At 42.0% G+C, this 15214-nt stretch overlaps 2 protein-coding genes across 2 annotated transcripts; both read left to right on the forward strand.

The window, feature by feature from the left end:
* Positions 1 to 749: 749 nt before the first annotated feature.
* il6r (interleukin 6 receptor) lies at positions 750 to 12265 on the forward strand. Its single transcript, XM_086218458.1, has 10 exons — positions 750 to 967; positions 5526 to 6119; positions 6621 to 6744; positions 7250 to 7428; positions 7507 to 7676; positions 7833 to 7977; positions 9750 to 9799; positions 10769 to 10814; positions 11068 to 11170; positions 11267 to 12265. Exons 1-10 carry the CDS (start codon positions 859 to 861, stop codon positions 11517 to 11519), a joined length of 1773 nt encoding a protein of 590 aa, XP_086074584.1. The 5' UTR covers positions 750 to 858; the 3' UTR covers positions 11520 to 12265.
* Positions 12266 to 12438: 173 nt separating this feature from the next.
* riiad1 (regulatory subunit of type II PKA R-subunit domain containing 1) lies at positions 12439 to 14925 on the forward strand. Its single transcript, XM_086218459.1, has 4 exons — positions 12439 to 12670; positions 12780 to 12856; positions 13515 to 13561; positions 14636 to 14925. Exons 1-4 carry the CDS (start codon positions 12587 to 12589, stop codon positions 14704 to 14706), a joined length of 279 nt encoding a protein of 92 aa, XP_086074585.1. The 5' UTR covers positions 12439 to 12586; the 3' UTR covers positions 14707 to 14925.
* The last annotated feature ends 289 nt before the right edge of the window (positions 14926 to 15214 follow it).

Genomic DNA, 15214 nt, shown 5'->3' on the forward strand with positions numbered 1-15214 from the left:
ATCTGTAGTCACCTCTCTTTGGTCTCTGTGTCTCACACGCAGCACACATTTACGCCATTGTAGTTTATTCAGTTTGTATTCATTTACTTATAAAACCTCAGGGAGCTATTTTGTTTATTTACGAACTGATAATTTTAAAAAAAATTCAGTCAAATGTAAGAAATGTTATTTTTAAAACTTTGAAAGATATTTCAAAGTTACAGAGTTTTGTATTTGTGTAATTTTGACTTTCACACCAAGAGTTTCATCTCCACTGCAAATGTACGCCATATTAATGTCAAATATCAGTCTGTGATTGGTATTAGTCCTGAAAAAACCCATAGAGGTCAACCAGCTTCCTTGAGGATCTGAGCACAATTTCTTTAAGTTGTTTCTGCAAAATACATGATGTTCATAAGATTTTTAAAAAATAGAAATAAAAAAAAACACTTCTGGGGGTTCATATGAATCGAAAGTTTTGCTGAATAGTTTTGATTAGTTTTAATGTGAATGTAAATATAGTATTTTTTAATAAAATAATCTAAATTTAAGTTTATTTCTTGTAAAAGAACAACCTATTCGTGTATGACTCCATATATTTAGAGCATAGTACAAGCTAGGCTACAAGATATGTCAAAAGTGAAGAGACTGCACTCTGGATCATAAAGTCTACGCGCACTTGGGTTTTATTTTGACGCTTTGGAGGATTTCCTCTGAGCAACTGTGCTGAACAAGGGGAAGAGGCAGAGGCGCATTACACAATAACGGGTTTGGGAGCAGCAGAGGAAGCAATCCTGTCAGTAGTGGAGGACAGAGATAGTTATTCACGTTCTTGGAACCTCGAGGTGACGCTGACTGTGAGGGATGTGAGACTACACGATGTCAAAGGGACAGCTATTCGCAAAAATGCGTCTTTTTATCCCTTTGCTGTGTGTTCTTTGCGCAACACCCGTGCACAACATTTTCGAGGGGACTTGTCTCAAAAAAGGTAGGCTCCTACTATAAATGTCTTTATTGAGTTTTTTTTTTAATTCATTGTCAGCTCACAAGTAAAAATAAAGACAAATATGTCTCATCCTTGTGTTCAGAAGTATTTTTTTTTATGAATGGATAAATCGCAGCAAACATTAAAAAGTGTTCAGGATTGCAGATCTTACAAACTGAACATCAGCTGAACCATTCAACTCAATGTTTTCACTTTGTTTTCATTAAAATGTAAAGAACTAGACCCTGAAATGGAGCAAGTATTGTCTTTGCTCTAATTCAGCAGTGTGTTGCATAAATTTGAATGTATATTTTCGCATTGAATATCTTTGTATTTAACCCAGAGGCAAGTCAGTAGGTCCACTTGGAATTTACAGTAATAAGAAATGCAGCGCTGGAGTTACCATTGAGAGGGGAGAGTGAAAAAAATAATGATTAAGTTGTTTAGACATCACTTTGATTCATTAATTCATCAGATTTTGTGAACAATTATAACTTGTGGTCACAAATTGATCAAAGCCAGGGAAACACCTATACGTTGTGGTCATCAAATATTTTTCTCACTCTCTGTGGCTCCCGAGTGATCCACTGCAGCAGCATTCCTGCTACCTTAACAGTGATAATAGTAATTGTTAATTTGACGCTGTCATTTTAATTTAACTACACTTTTAGCATTGAACTGCTGTGTTAAACATTTTCAAACAGGATATTTTCAGCTCTTTCATCTTCTCAGCGTTCTCCATTCACACTGGCAAGCAGTTGCAGGGTGTTTAAGGCTGCGTTCATGTGGTGAAGTACACAACAGCGAGAGAGGGTACCCGTGGAGGAAAGTCCCTTGGAGGTCAGACAGAGTGAATCCTCGGAGAATTCCTTGCATTGCCAATGATTTGTGTGAACTGGGCCTGAAGTTCATTGACCTGGATGGTCCCTCTGTCACAGATGATGTGATAAATACGTTATCATAGTCTGTATATCGTATTCCTAAACTGTATTCTAATTATAATTTTCTGGTGAAGTGATCATTTATCTAGTTTTCAAGGCTGTAGGTCTTCCTGGGTTCCTCTCTATCAAATAAATGTTTCAACAAATTCATCGGCACTCTCAGCCATAAATATTCTGGTTGTGTGTGTCGACGTGCTGTGATGGCTCTGCAGTTCTGTTGTCTCTCCACTGGGAAAGCAGGAGAAAGGGAAAGAAAGTGTGTTTACACTGCTTAAGGGCAGTGGACCTCTGATGCCAGGGCTGGACAGCACGATACTACAGCTAAAGAACCACTGGCTGTGAGAGTTTTGAGCACAATCAGAGAAATTGAATAATAATTCAGGAACATGAGATATTTAAATAAGTGAGAGATGACTCAGAAGATGTGTGCCTTGAGACAGAAAAAGAAACAGAACAAGCACTAAAAGAGGAAGGAGTTTTTCAGTTATGCAACGTTGCATCCTATCTGTTCTGGGCCCAGCCAACCGCAATCAATACACAAGGTGGAACTCCTTTCAAAATAATTTTGTAAATGAGGCCAATGTACTGGCTTATATTAGGGGTGGCACAAAAAAACTGAAAAAAATGCAGAAGTCAATGTTCAATTTGCATCTGTACCACAATTGTTTTGATTCCATCGGGGCAGAAAAGTTTTAGTAGACTGTATGTCTGCTGTGCGCGCACACACATACTTAGGGCTGTAGCAAATCACTAATCTCACGATACAATAAAATATATATCACAATATTCAGCTCATGATACAATTCAATACACTTTCATCCTTTTGTGAAAGATTTTAAAGGGACAAAGTGTTTTGGTGACATCTTGTGAGTGTTCCATTAACTTGAACTGAGCTGAAAGCATCAATTACACAACACACGGCTCTGACTGGCAGCTTGCAAATGCTGGACAAAATGAATCAAAGCTGTGGTGAGAAAATTAGTTTCATTTATTGAAACTGAGTGCAAATTGTAGCTTGCAAGCTTTTGAAAAGTAAAGTGAACTATGAAGCGCTGAAGTGCAGCAAGTGGCCTTCTTTGGCAGCTTTTTTAGCTTGATACTGAACATAGGAGGTAGCTACTAGCCAGTCTAGCCACCAGGTGAACTAAAAATAAACCATGGCAGCCAATAATTCAATTCACAGGTGACTATAGCTGAGCGGGGCTCCATCGCGCTCACCATGTGCCTAAAGCCGGTGTTTTCCACCACTAAATTGGGTCTCAAGTCCTGACAAATAAAGTAGGCAATGGACTCCGTAATTTTCTGCGACCTCGGTGAAGAAGATAGGAACTCGTGGCAACCACCGCCATCACTGTCCAGCGTGGTTCGGTTCAGGTCGTGCCGCAGCTTCGTGGGCTCGGTCTCAGTTAGCATTTCCTGGTTCAGGTGATGAGATTTTAGGTGGGCTAGCAGGTTGGTGGTATTTCCAGAGTACTTAACGTTTGTGTGACACAGTTTGCAAACCGCCATACTTTTGTCTAAATCGTCACTTTCCTTTTTGTTTTTGAACTCAAAATGCTCCCACACATCTGCGTTTAAGCATGCAGGCGCTGGATTTATATTGGCCGCCTCTAAACTGCGCGCTTGCGAAATCGCGTACCGCTCGCACATTCTCAGTGCACAAGAAAATCTAGGCAGTGCATAGACTCGGTGAGTGACAGGTGTCCAGCCAATGATAGGATACGGTTCACTTAGGCTACGCAGCCGATCATAGCATTGACAGTGCTTGTATGTGCCCTGCCCACACGCGCCGCGGCACCGTGCAAGTTAGCTAGCTAACCACAGAGCTGCAGAGATAAGAAACGGTGATGGTAGTCCAATGGTTGAGTTGTAAACCCCCAAAAATATTAAAAGTAAACTAAAAGAAATTGCTGCTGTAATTTGATTCTTTTAATAAGCCATGTACCTTGCTATGCTCCCAGGTGTTGAACAGGTGTGTGGCCACAGCTTGAACAACTGACGGAGCTTGTGTGTACGCCCAGACACATGTCAAATTAGAGAGGACAATGAGTACGATTCTTACCAAACGAGAGTTCTCCATCTCCGCTGCAGGAAAATAGAGCCTGCCAACAGGTTATGGGCCCAGGCTACGACGGATAAGAGAGTTTCCAAGGAGTACATGTGGAATGCTAGCGGGACATGCGGCAGTTACCACAACGAGCTAAAGTAGCAAGCTAACATCGGTGAGCCGAGGAAACGGCCGCTACACAGAGCTACTGAGATGGAGAACGTAAGGAAGAGCAAGTGGCCCATATTCATGGACAGGCAGATGAAGAATAATACATACACGTATAGTAGCGGTTATTTAAATTATTATTATAAATTGTCTCTTCATGGATGTCTGATAAACGACTATTGATGGACGTCCAATAGACGTCTATTGGATGGCGATAAATAGACCTTATTTGGACGTCTATAAATAGACGTATATGTTGAGGTAGGGCACGTTATATGTGTGTGTCCATGCTTCTGTACTGATTTTCATTTTGTTGTAGTTACCACTGGCAGCCCACCAGGGGTCACTGTCGAGTTTGTCTTTTGCCTTGACGAGCGAAGAATAAAAGACGGATGTTCTCCAGAAAGTTCGAGAGGGAGTTATTATTAATAAGACTCTTGTCAGACCTTCACTGCAGGAGAATAGAGCCTTCCAGCAGGTTATGGGCCCAATGTCGTCTAATTATAGATGTCTATTGGACGTTTTACAGACAATAAGGTTCATTTAGGCTACGCAGCCAATCATAGCATTTACAGTGCTTGCCCTGTGTCATCGTGCAGGTTAGCTCGCTCACAACAGTGCTGCAGCGATAAAGAGACAGCAACGGTATCCCAGCGGTTGAGTTGTAAACCCCCGAAACTATTAAAAGTAAACTAACAGAAATTGCTGCTGTAATCTGATTCTTTTAATAAGCCATGTACCTTGCTATGCAGGTGTTTGGCCACAGCGTGAACAACTGATTTTGCCCACATTGCTCCTCAGTGTTCAGGGAGCTTGTGTGTATGTCCAGACACATGTACAATTAGAGGGAACAATGCTCGCTGCCATTTTGCTGAATCTGTCAGCTCTAACTGGATGAGAATGGCCCTGGGTCTGGGTAGCTAGAAATGCTCTACAGCGACACTAACGGCTGGCAGACCTTTTTGCTCTTCCTGCAAAGTACGGGACACGAGGGATTTGAACTGGGCTTAATGTATCGATAACTCCCAGCTAAAAAAAATCGACACTCTCTGGGGAAACAAAATATCGATATATATACCAGAGTTGATAAAATTGCTCAGCCCTACACATACTGATGGCACATGAGCTGTGTCCTTGCTGAGAAAACACAGAACAGCATTGGCACTCTAAAAACAGTGACCATGGATGGCAGCAAAACACAGCCATTATTTATTTATTTACTTCAGCTCATTGCCAGTATCTCGCTGCTTTTTTAGCTGGAAAAGTTCAAATCAAAAACTGCAACCCTAAAAAAATCCCACATCCAAACGGAATCCCTTGGCTCGCTGAATTATATTACTCCTTGCAAACTGTCTCATCCGTCGTATTATTAGCGCCCATTTTCTTCTTTTCTTTTCCTCTTCAGACACTCCACCCGGTGTGTTGGTGTTGTCCCCTGGCAGTAACTTGGTCCTGTTGTGCAGCGGTGATGTGAAGGTAGATGGAGTGAAAGTCAGCAGGAGCAGCCCAAACCCTGAGAGAGGGGGGAGGTCTCCACACGTGACCCCGGCCCCACCGCCAAGCACTCTATACAGTAGTGGTATTCCAGTGACGAGTGACGTGAATTCAGCAGAGAACAGTGTAAGTCAGAGGGACCGCACTGCTGAGGTTGTGACAGGAGAAAACTGGAACCTGAGCTATTCAGGATACGGTTCTCCCACTCCTCCCACGGAACATTCAACCAGCAGACGTGTGAAGGGTGACTGGGATGAGATGCAGGGTGATTTTGAGGAGGGTGAAGGGGTTGAGAGCAACAGGGTAACAAGGGGTATAAAACTGAAGCCTCAGTGGAAGTGGAACGGGAGGACGGTGGGGCAAGGACAGAGAGACTGGGGGGACATCACATTTGACCGCAGAGGGGCGGCACTTTCTCTGGCCTCAATGAGAGTGAAAGACTCGGGGAATTACACTTGTCACCACAGAGGAAGAGAGAGGCTCTCCGTGAAAGTCATCATTGCAGGTGAGTCACAGCGAAGTGGCCGCACATTCAGTCACATCTCTGTTCATTTGTAGCCATTCAGGTTTTTGTTTCAACTCCGCGGTGTCAAAAGAGAAGTAACAACCACTTGAATATAAAAGCAGTAAAACTTGTGATGTAGGGACGGAGCCAAGAGACAATTCAGAGAATCAAGAGGATGAATGATACACAGCATTACATTATTTACTGAAGGATGACACAAGAGAGGAAGTACATCTGTATATCAGTTTTATCTAACCTCCGAAATGAGGAGGCTTATTAGGGGATGTTTAAACACTCACAAAATACGGGAACTGTCATGTTATCAAGTAAATATAACACATTTTCTGGTTCAAGCTTCACAGGCTTTTTCTATGTATCTCCAGTTTGTAAATGCAGTTGAAGTAGCTTATAACTGATTATATCATTTAGAAAAATAAGTTAAGACATCGCATAAAAACATTAAATCATCCGGGTCTCCGCATGTCTACTGTATGTGTTAAGATCCTCCGGAGACTCCCAGCTTGTCCTGTTACAAAAAGTCACCCAGCAGTAAGATTCGTTGTGAGTGGACACCTCAGAAGCCTCTTACTGGACGTCCCACCTGTCAACTCTTCCTCAGTAAAAGGTTCGGACAGAAACTAACACTATAAATTCAATAGTAATGTAATATTTTAAATCAACCAAGCACTTCAGTCCAGTAGAAGTGAAAAATAGAAGATGGGAAAATTTGCATTTGTGTGTTCCTCACATGATGACGGTGCTGTTAGAGTCAGACTGAATGTGTTCGATTACGTGGCTTCCTGTTGAAACAAGTAGGCGCGCTGACATCATTAAACAAGTAGATGTTTTCACTCTCTTCATGTGCTCTTCATGAGATCAGAGGTCACGCACTAACAGACATTTGTTCAACTACGGTAAGCATACTGACTTGAAGACAGCGTACTGACAGAAAATAAACGTGGCAATAAGACAACTTCAAATCAAGCAAAGCTCTAAAGTAGTAGTAGTAGTAGTAGTAGTAGTAGTAGAAGTAAGACTTCATTTATTGTATAAAAGTATGTGACCCCTCCAGAGGGAGTGACCCTGCTCTACCCCTTCCTCTTCTTGTTTGTCTCTCCACCCTCTCTCAGCATGATGAAGACAATTCTTCGTTTGCCGTGCTCATACTCCTCGCAGACGTGCCGCTGTTGGTGTGCTCTCGAGCACAACGACGATGAGCTGAGAACCCTTCACATGGCCTACTTGTGTGTTACGAACGTTGCGGGAAATGCCACCAGTGCCATCGTGCCCTTTATACCCCTCAGCGTTTGTAAGTGTCAGTTCTGTTCATTAACATTTTTTTGTTGTGGGTCAGAATTAATCACTGGATTGCTTCCTGCTCTCTCAGTAAAACCAGATCCCCCATCAGCCATTTCAGTCCAGCAGGAAGAGGGACAAAAGACAAGGATGACGGTCACCTGGAATTTCCCCTCCTCCTGGAAGTATCAAGACAGATACTTCCATCTTATCTACGAAATCAAATACAAACCCCGCCAATCCTCATTTTCTCATGGACAGGTGCATGATGGGAGACCACTAGACAGTTTGTTCTGCATGTATATATGATGGAGAGTATGTGTGTCTGTTTCAGTCCTGTAGCTGAATGCATTGTTGGCTTTCCTGGCTTTCTGTCATGAGGAATAACTTTTAAAAATGTGCACCTTGCCTGTTTAGGTCAAGCTGATCAAGGGACGACGGTCCTGCACCATCACTGATGCTCTGCCTGGAGTAGAGTACGTGATACAGCTAAGAGCCAAGGATGAATTTGATGGTCAGTGGAGCAGCTGGAGTGCACCCGTCTCTGCCAGAAGTTGGACAGGTAAATACACATACCCCGAATAAAGAAAAGACAATGATTTAGGAAACTTATGAGTTATATATATCTCCCTTGCTGCTCTGAACAACTGTTGGCATACCACTGTCAGGAGTTTTGGCTCTTGTCCCCTTCCTTTATCACTGGGTTTTCCAAAGAAGGGAAATACCAAGTAATGAATAGAAATTGCCACAGTGCATGCATGTTTCCTCTTTCCTCTTGGTCTTGAAGTTCGCTTACTGTGCACAGTCAATTTTACATTTCTACAAATGGGTTATGAACTAGACTCTTATGCCAATTTGAGAACTTCTGCTGAACGGATCCTGGCCAGTTGTTCTCCTTGTGTGTGTGTTATTTATGCAGAGCTAGGGTATATCGGTTGGCTGCAGCATCATATTTATTGTCTAGTCATGAGAGTGGGATCAACCTCCTCATCTACAGTCACCCCTGGCAAGAAAATGTTCCAAGGTGTTGGTTTCATTTGGCTATAATCCAGCATCTTACAATATACTGTGTATTTCCTCTTTTTTTTTTTTTTTTTTTTTTAAAGAAAAGCTTACTTGTCAAGACCTAGTGACTCCAAACCAATACTAGATTTTTTCTTTTTCTTTTTTTTACTTGACCGGAAGACTCAATATCTTTTGATATGATTTTACTGAAATTTCTATTTTATACGAATATTTGGGCATAAATTCTTCCATCTTTTATATTTAATAGAAGTATTTTAATCCCTCCCCTTGGCTACGAAGAATTCAAGCTAGTTTCAGCTCATTGTTTAGTTGCACAGCAGGCATCGTACTCTGGCTTCACTCTCTTAAAATGCCATTTGTTTTCTGGCTTCAGTTTCAGTGTGCGGGATACATTTCTTCTTTTTCATTTTTTTTAGGTGAAACTCCCTAAATCAACTATTCTGAAGCCTGAAAAATTTAGCAGCTAAAAAGAAAGATAAAGGGGAGCAAATACTGACATTCCCTACATGGCAACAGACATGACCCCAAGTTAATGATTACTGTAGCTGCTGAAGCCGCTGAAGGTTAATACATCAGATACTTCTTCTAAGAAGCACAAGCTTTTCTGCGTCCGCGAGTTCCTTTCGACATATTCTCAGGTCTATATTTGACACTTGCAGTGTTTTTATACGGATGTGGTTGAGACGTACAATACTTTTCTTTCCTATTTTATGCCTCCAAACTGGCTTCAACTTCGACACCGACACACAGGGTCGGATCCACAAACAGATTGTGCTACTTTTGCGGTCGCTAAAATCAGTGAAAGTGAGCGGGAAAAAAGATAGCGTGCGATCCATTAAGCACACATGAAGGGTGAAATGCACGCAAAGCGCACACAAAGTGCACACAGTCAGTCCAAGCTTTCCCATTTGCATGCATGTAAATCAGGGAATATTTATAAATTGCAGGTAAACTTGCCTTCTTTTTATGCAAATAAACCTCCTTGCAAATATCGTCTAATTTGCAAAGACCAGCTCCAGTGTCCACTGACAGTTACAGCGGCACTGTTCAATGCCAGAGAGATGAAATCCTCACAATCTTCTTCCTGTCACACAATAGTAAACATGAATGATGTGTCTAAATACTGTTTTTAAAAAGAATAAAAACCTTGTGACCCCCCCTGCATTTATTTTGACTGTTTCAGTGACTAAATAACAAAACTGGGACAAACAACCGAACAAGATAAAAAAAAAGCCACATATGGTCCATGCGCCTTTTTGTATTAAGAACAAGGTCATTAGCGACAGCAATTTTCTAACTTTTTTGCAGAGCCAAGACCTCCAGAGTCAGACATGTCCCTCGATGATCCTGCCTCCACGGTAAGAATCGCGTTCATTAATGGAGGAATCATGTAAATGTTCCGTTATATTCAGTCATCCAGATTAGCATCTAGCACTTCAGCAGGTCAATCACTGAACATGGTTACTGATACTTCATCCAATTTTGCCTTTTTGGTACTCAAAAAAAGTGGTTCCTAAGTACTTCTTCTTCTTCTTTTCTTTTTTTTCTCCCTTTACTGCTGCACCACTTCTTTTCTTCCTGAATTCAGAAAGAGCCAATAATGGCGCCAAATCACCACCAACTATGAACTGTCCAGAAATGTCTATTTACAGACTTTTGAATGCATCACACACCATCATCCACATCTTTTTTATTTCACCGTTTGCTGAGAAACCCACAAACACCCTGAATTTGAACTAAAAGCAAACTATTTTGAACCTTTCCTGTTTGGCTCAAACATGAACGAGTTGGTTCAGCTGAATGCACCAGGTGGTCAGGCTCAACAGTACCTCACACGTGCTGAAACTTAAATATTACCGTTTGATTCTGTTTTTGTTTTTTTTTGCGTTTATGGGTTACTGGCTATACAGCTGGATGAAGAATAGGTAATTTATATATTTTTTTTGGACATTTTTGGTGTTGTTTTTAGTTGGTGGCCTTTAGTTTCAAGCTTCAAGCTGAACATACCTGGCTGGTTCTTTTTACATTCTTGAGTCACAATGAAGTAATGCAGCTGCAAAAACCTCTTTGAGAGTTCAAGACACCTATTTTTGAGTACTGGGAATGCAAAAAGTACACTTTCTGGGTGATGCATCGCTTTAATACCATTCCACATGCAACGTTAATGACATTCCCATCAACTTCAGATGGCTTCCTACAAATGTCTTGTAAACTAATATGGTAAACCAGTTAATGTTATGAGAAAGCCAGTATTGAAAGTATTTCAGTGACTGTAGCATTAAGCTGCACTGAGTAACTCATACACTCTGTCATGTTTTCTAACTTAGTTTCCAACCTATGAAAGCTCTGGTGCAGAGGATGAATCACCTGAAGGTAAGAGTTTTATATTATGGTGGTTGTGTGTGAGTGCGAAGAGGAGAAGGGAAGCCATCTTGAAAAACCTCTCTGCAGCACTGGGATTTAACAGGAAGCCATGTCATCATAGTATCTGAGGTTCAACAACTATACAAGCCACAGGAAACATGGCTCAACACACCGTTCACGTGCACACTTGAAGTCACACACCAACAGTTTAATGGATGTTATTTGGGTCACTTAAGATTCCGTGCCTCTTTTTTTTCTCCAGTCTCTGAATCTGAGAAGAATCCAGTGGAGGTGTCACATTACATCCTGTGGATCTCTGGTTCATTTTCCTTCTTGTCAGTCATTTTGGCCATTTACATGTTCAGGTAGTGAGATGTCAGATGTTAAATGTCTTCTTAAATGAGCGAAGTGCTTCTTAAAATCTCCATTTGACCCGTTTGGGCTTTTTTTTGTCATTTCAGACACAGGGAAAAATTGATGTTGAAACTCCACAGTCTGAGCATCATTAACAAGTATAGCATATCATCTCAGCCTCCACCCTCCACCCCAATAGCACCAGAATCCCGGGCCCTGGTGACCTTTGACCCTCTACATCACACAGAACCCTCTCCCAGTGAAGAAGAGGAAGAGCAACAACAGGAAAATCTGGAAGAACAGATGAAGGACAGTACAGAAGCCATGCATTTCAATAATACAAGTTATTTCTTTATCTAGAGGGAGAAACGGTACAAAAACATTTGACCTTTCAGCAGTCTTTGGGTTGTTGTTGGGTCCTTTTTCCACTTCAGTCTCTCTCAGGTGACCGAAAAGATGCTGGACTTTTCTTAGTTGTCTAATGATCCTATCTTTAAAAAAAAACAACAAAAACAACTTCAGGATCAAGTTTTAGATTTGAGCTTATTATTTCAGACCAAAAATACCTCTGATATGAACTTTTATGCCAGGTTGTCAAAAGTGCAGCCTTTAAGCTACTATTCTAGATTTTAAGATGTGTTTATGAATGATTGAATGGCTTTTTTTCCCCAGCATTGCATTTTTCTGGTTGTATATTTTCCCTGAACTTTCTCAAATAAATGACATGAATGCAGCTGTTCTGTCACTGAGTTATAATGACAGGACGAACTCACAGATACCACGCGTCCATCTAGGGGTGGTGGTTTGTTTGTTTTTTTTAGTTTGTCATGGTACCCGAGAGGAGGAGATGCCAAGTGTGCTAATGCTAACCCGAATTATCACAAATGACAGGCAGAGGGGAAATTAAAAGGAAGAAATCTGTGTGTTGAGTATAAAGTCGAGGATCTGACATGACAAAACAATTCTGCACCAAATTAGGCAAAGCATTTTCTCAGGCATATAAATCCAACCTCATTGGATCTACTCTTCATCAATCTTAATCTCAGAAATCAGACGGATCCCAGCATGAACCATTAAAATAGCTTTGACAGGGCTGTGATGAGCACAACCTCATTCTGAAGACATCTCGATTGTATCTGTGTGTTATCACCTCCTATAATCTGCTCACCACTCTCTTGACACCTGTAATACTTCAGGACCTTACATGCCATGGTGATTAAACAGACTTCCTTGCTGCCACCTCGTGGAGATCGTTAGTAACCGTCAGAGGGCGTCTCCATAGCAACGGCTGAAGCCTGAGCCTAACTACGGTGTCGGCAGCAGATGCCTCGCTCTCTCTCTCTCTCGCCCTCTGTTTTGTCTCTCGATATATCTAGTAAATGAGTGAGTGACAGCAGCAGAGGGTGACAGAATTCGTCTGCGGTGGGATGGCTGAGGAACAAGGCGCTCCGGGGAAGCTGGACGTGACTGAGCTGAGCGCCGAGCAGCAGGAGAAACTGCGACAGTTTAAGGTAGCGATGCTGTAGTGTTAGCCTGTTAGGCTAGCTGCCCGCCACCCGGGAATACTAACGCTTTATTCTGGAGTTTTACAAAGATGAAATGTATTTCCTTTGACGCCAGATAAAAATGAGAATCGACAACCAGAAGTATTTGAGGTCGCATCCAGAGGTGGAGGTGATGGTCGGACATTTCTTGAGGTTAGTACATCTCCTTCTGCAAGAAAAAAAAAAAAGATACACGAGTTTTATTACATTTTACCTTAAAGGGTCATACAGCACAGCGAATATATTGGGATATTTTTTTATAAGTATTGCAAATAATAGTGCGAACTTTCCCATGTTTGTAAACGCGCAAGATTTTTCCCATAAATCAAGCTTGCGGGTTCCCAGTTGTTATTGTTTTGTTTCAGTAGCTTCCATGTCATGTGACCTGGTGACGTCATATCAGTTCCGGGTATTACTTACAGACCGGACAAATGAGGCACACATGTTTTTATTGCATTAATGCCTTTTCTGTTAAATAAGAATACTTTAATAAACAAAGACCATTTTTTGCAACAGTTTCCATGCTATGCGGCCCACTAAGTCCAAAGAGACACACTTCTTTTTTAATTATTTGACCATCTTCTATTTAATATGAATATTTTGTTGTTTTGTTTATTTTGTTGTTTGTGACTTTGTTTTACAGCATCACAACAGTTTCCCAAAGTTAAAAAGAGAATTAAACTGCTCTAATGTGACGTGTCATTCAGCCTCAAAACGTTAAAACACCTAAAAATATAGCAGAATAAACTACAGACGAGCAGCTGACATGTTGGAGTTGTCAACTGACTCTTTGCTTGTCCTTCACCTATAGAAATGTGATTCTTAAGAGACCTGACGATGTTTTGGAGTTTGCTGCTGGTGAGCAAACACACACACACACATACACACACACATACCAGTATATACTGTGACAGTATTATCTACAGTAAACTATGAATCCATCCATCCATCCATTGTCTTCCACTTTTTCCTGTTAAGGGTCCTGGGGTGGCTGGAGTCTAGCTCAGCGTCTACGGGTGAGAGGCAGGGTTCAACCTGGACAGGTCACCAGTCCATCACAGGGCCAACACATAGAGACAGACAACCATTCACACTCACAGTCACACCTACGGTCAATTTAGAGTATCAGTCAGCCTCGTCCCCTCTTGATGTCTTTGGACTGTGGGAGGAAGCTGGAGTACCAGAGAGAACCCATACAGGAACAGGGAGAACATGCAGACTCCACACAGAAAGATCCTGTGCTGGAGCTGGGACTCAAACCCGGAACCTTCTTGCTGTGAGGCGACAGCGCTGACCACTGCACCACCGTGCAGCTGAACTACAAATATTCACCCACATTTGGAAATCATTTGCTCAATGTGCTCATCTGCTTTTGAAATAAATCATTTTATAAGGGCATGTCTATAAAGAAAGGTGGCGCGTTGGTGCAGTGTTTAGCACTGTCGCCTCACAGCAAGAAGGTTCCAGGTTCGAGTCCCGGTTCGGGCGCGGAATCATTCTCCCTGTGCCTGCACGGGCTCTCTCTGGCTTTCTCCCACAGTCCAAAGACATCAAGAGGGGACGAGGCTGATTGATACTCTAAAATGACCGTAGGTGTGACTGTGAGTGTGAATGGTTGTCTGTCTCTATGTGTTGGTCCTGTGATGGACTGGTGACCTGTTCAGGGTGAACCCAACCTCTCACCTGAAGGCTGCTGGGAAAGGCTCCACCCCCCCCCCCCCCCCACAACCCTTAACAGGATAAGCAGAAGAAAATGAATGGATATTTACAAAGATTTAGTTTTAATTTTGCCTGGAAACATCAAGACTAATGTACTTTTTTAAGTTTAGGATTAGTTTTTATTGAGGAACTAAATAGTTTGGAGCTAAATAGCTGTACATACAAACATCGTCTCAGTGTCACCCACTAACCAGGATGAACGTTCCCTTTCAGAGCACTTCACCAACCCAAACCTTCAGCTTGTTATTGGCTCCAAAATGGAAGGAAACACTGACATGGAGTGAAACAACAGTGAAGGTGCTGCTAGCTTCACCTACCACAGCACCCAAGGTCAGGGCTCAGTCAGTGGACTCACTGGGTGATGTGGTACCACGCTTGACCACTCTGTGCTGGGGCCAGGAGAGCAATTTAGACCCTCACCCACCCTTGGATGTCCCCTGCTGATGTGTTGCATTTATATATGAAATATAAGAGGCTGAATAAAGAGTTAACACTGTTACAAACACTGTCATGTCTTCAGGTCTGTTGTGTCGCTTGCAGCAAAATGCAGCATCTCATGGGAGTTGGCCATCTGTGGGGCAAGAGCAGCTCGAGGGGGAATGACTCAGGAGGGGGAGGACTTTGCAAAGTTTGGGAAACTGCTTTAATTTAATATAAACAGTTTAACATTCCCTTCATGAGCAATGTTGCTGTGACAAAGAAAAAACAGCCTTTTAATGTGCTGAGCTTTGCTACTTGTGTTCTTTTTCCTTCCATATACTGGTTTACGTGCATATATTTGTGTACACCAGG

This window comes from Aulostomus chinensis, chromosome 11 (genome assembly GCF_037954235.1).
Source record: "Aulostomus chinensis isolate RoL2024-O1b breed Wild chromosome 11, RoL_Achi_v1.0, whole genome shotgun sequence".
Taxonomy (NCBI): domain Eukaryota; kingdom Metazoa; phylum Chordata; class Actinopteri; order Syngnathiformes; family Aulostomidae; genus Aulostomus; species Aulostomus chinensis.

What these genes read in the sequence shown, in the direction of transcription:
- riiad1 (XM_086218459.1), top strand. Translation starts at nt 12,587, where the DNA reads ATGGCTGAGGAACAAGGCGCTCCGGGGAAGCTGGACGTGACTGAGCTG. An exon ending in AGAAACTGCGACAGTTTAAG is followed by an intron (nt 12,671 to 12,779) that starts GTAGCGATGCTG and finishes CTTTGACGCCAG; the next exon opens with ATAAAAATGAGAATCGACAA. An exon ending in ATGGTCGGACATTTCTTGAG is followed by an intron (nt 12,857 to 13,514) that starts GTTAGTACATCT and finishes CTTCACCTATAG; the next exon opens with AAATGTGATTCTTAAGAGAC.
- il6r (XM_086218458.1), top strand. Translation starts at nt 859, where the DNA reads ATGTCAAAGGGACAGCTATTCGCAAAAATGCGTCTTTTTATCCCTTTG. An exon ending in AGAGGATGAATCACCTGAAG is followed by an intron (nt 10,815 to 11,067) that starts GTAAGAGTTTTA and finishes TTTTTTCTCCAG; the next exon opens with TCTCTGAATCTGAGAAGAAT. An exon ending in TTGGCCATTTACATGTTCAG is followed by an intron (nt 11,171 to 11,266) that starts GTAGTGAGATGT and finishes TTGTCATTTCAG; the next exon opens with ACACAGGGAAAAATTGATGT.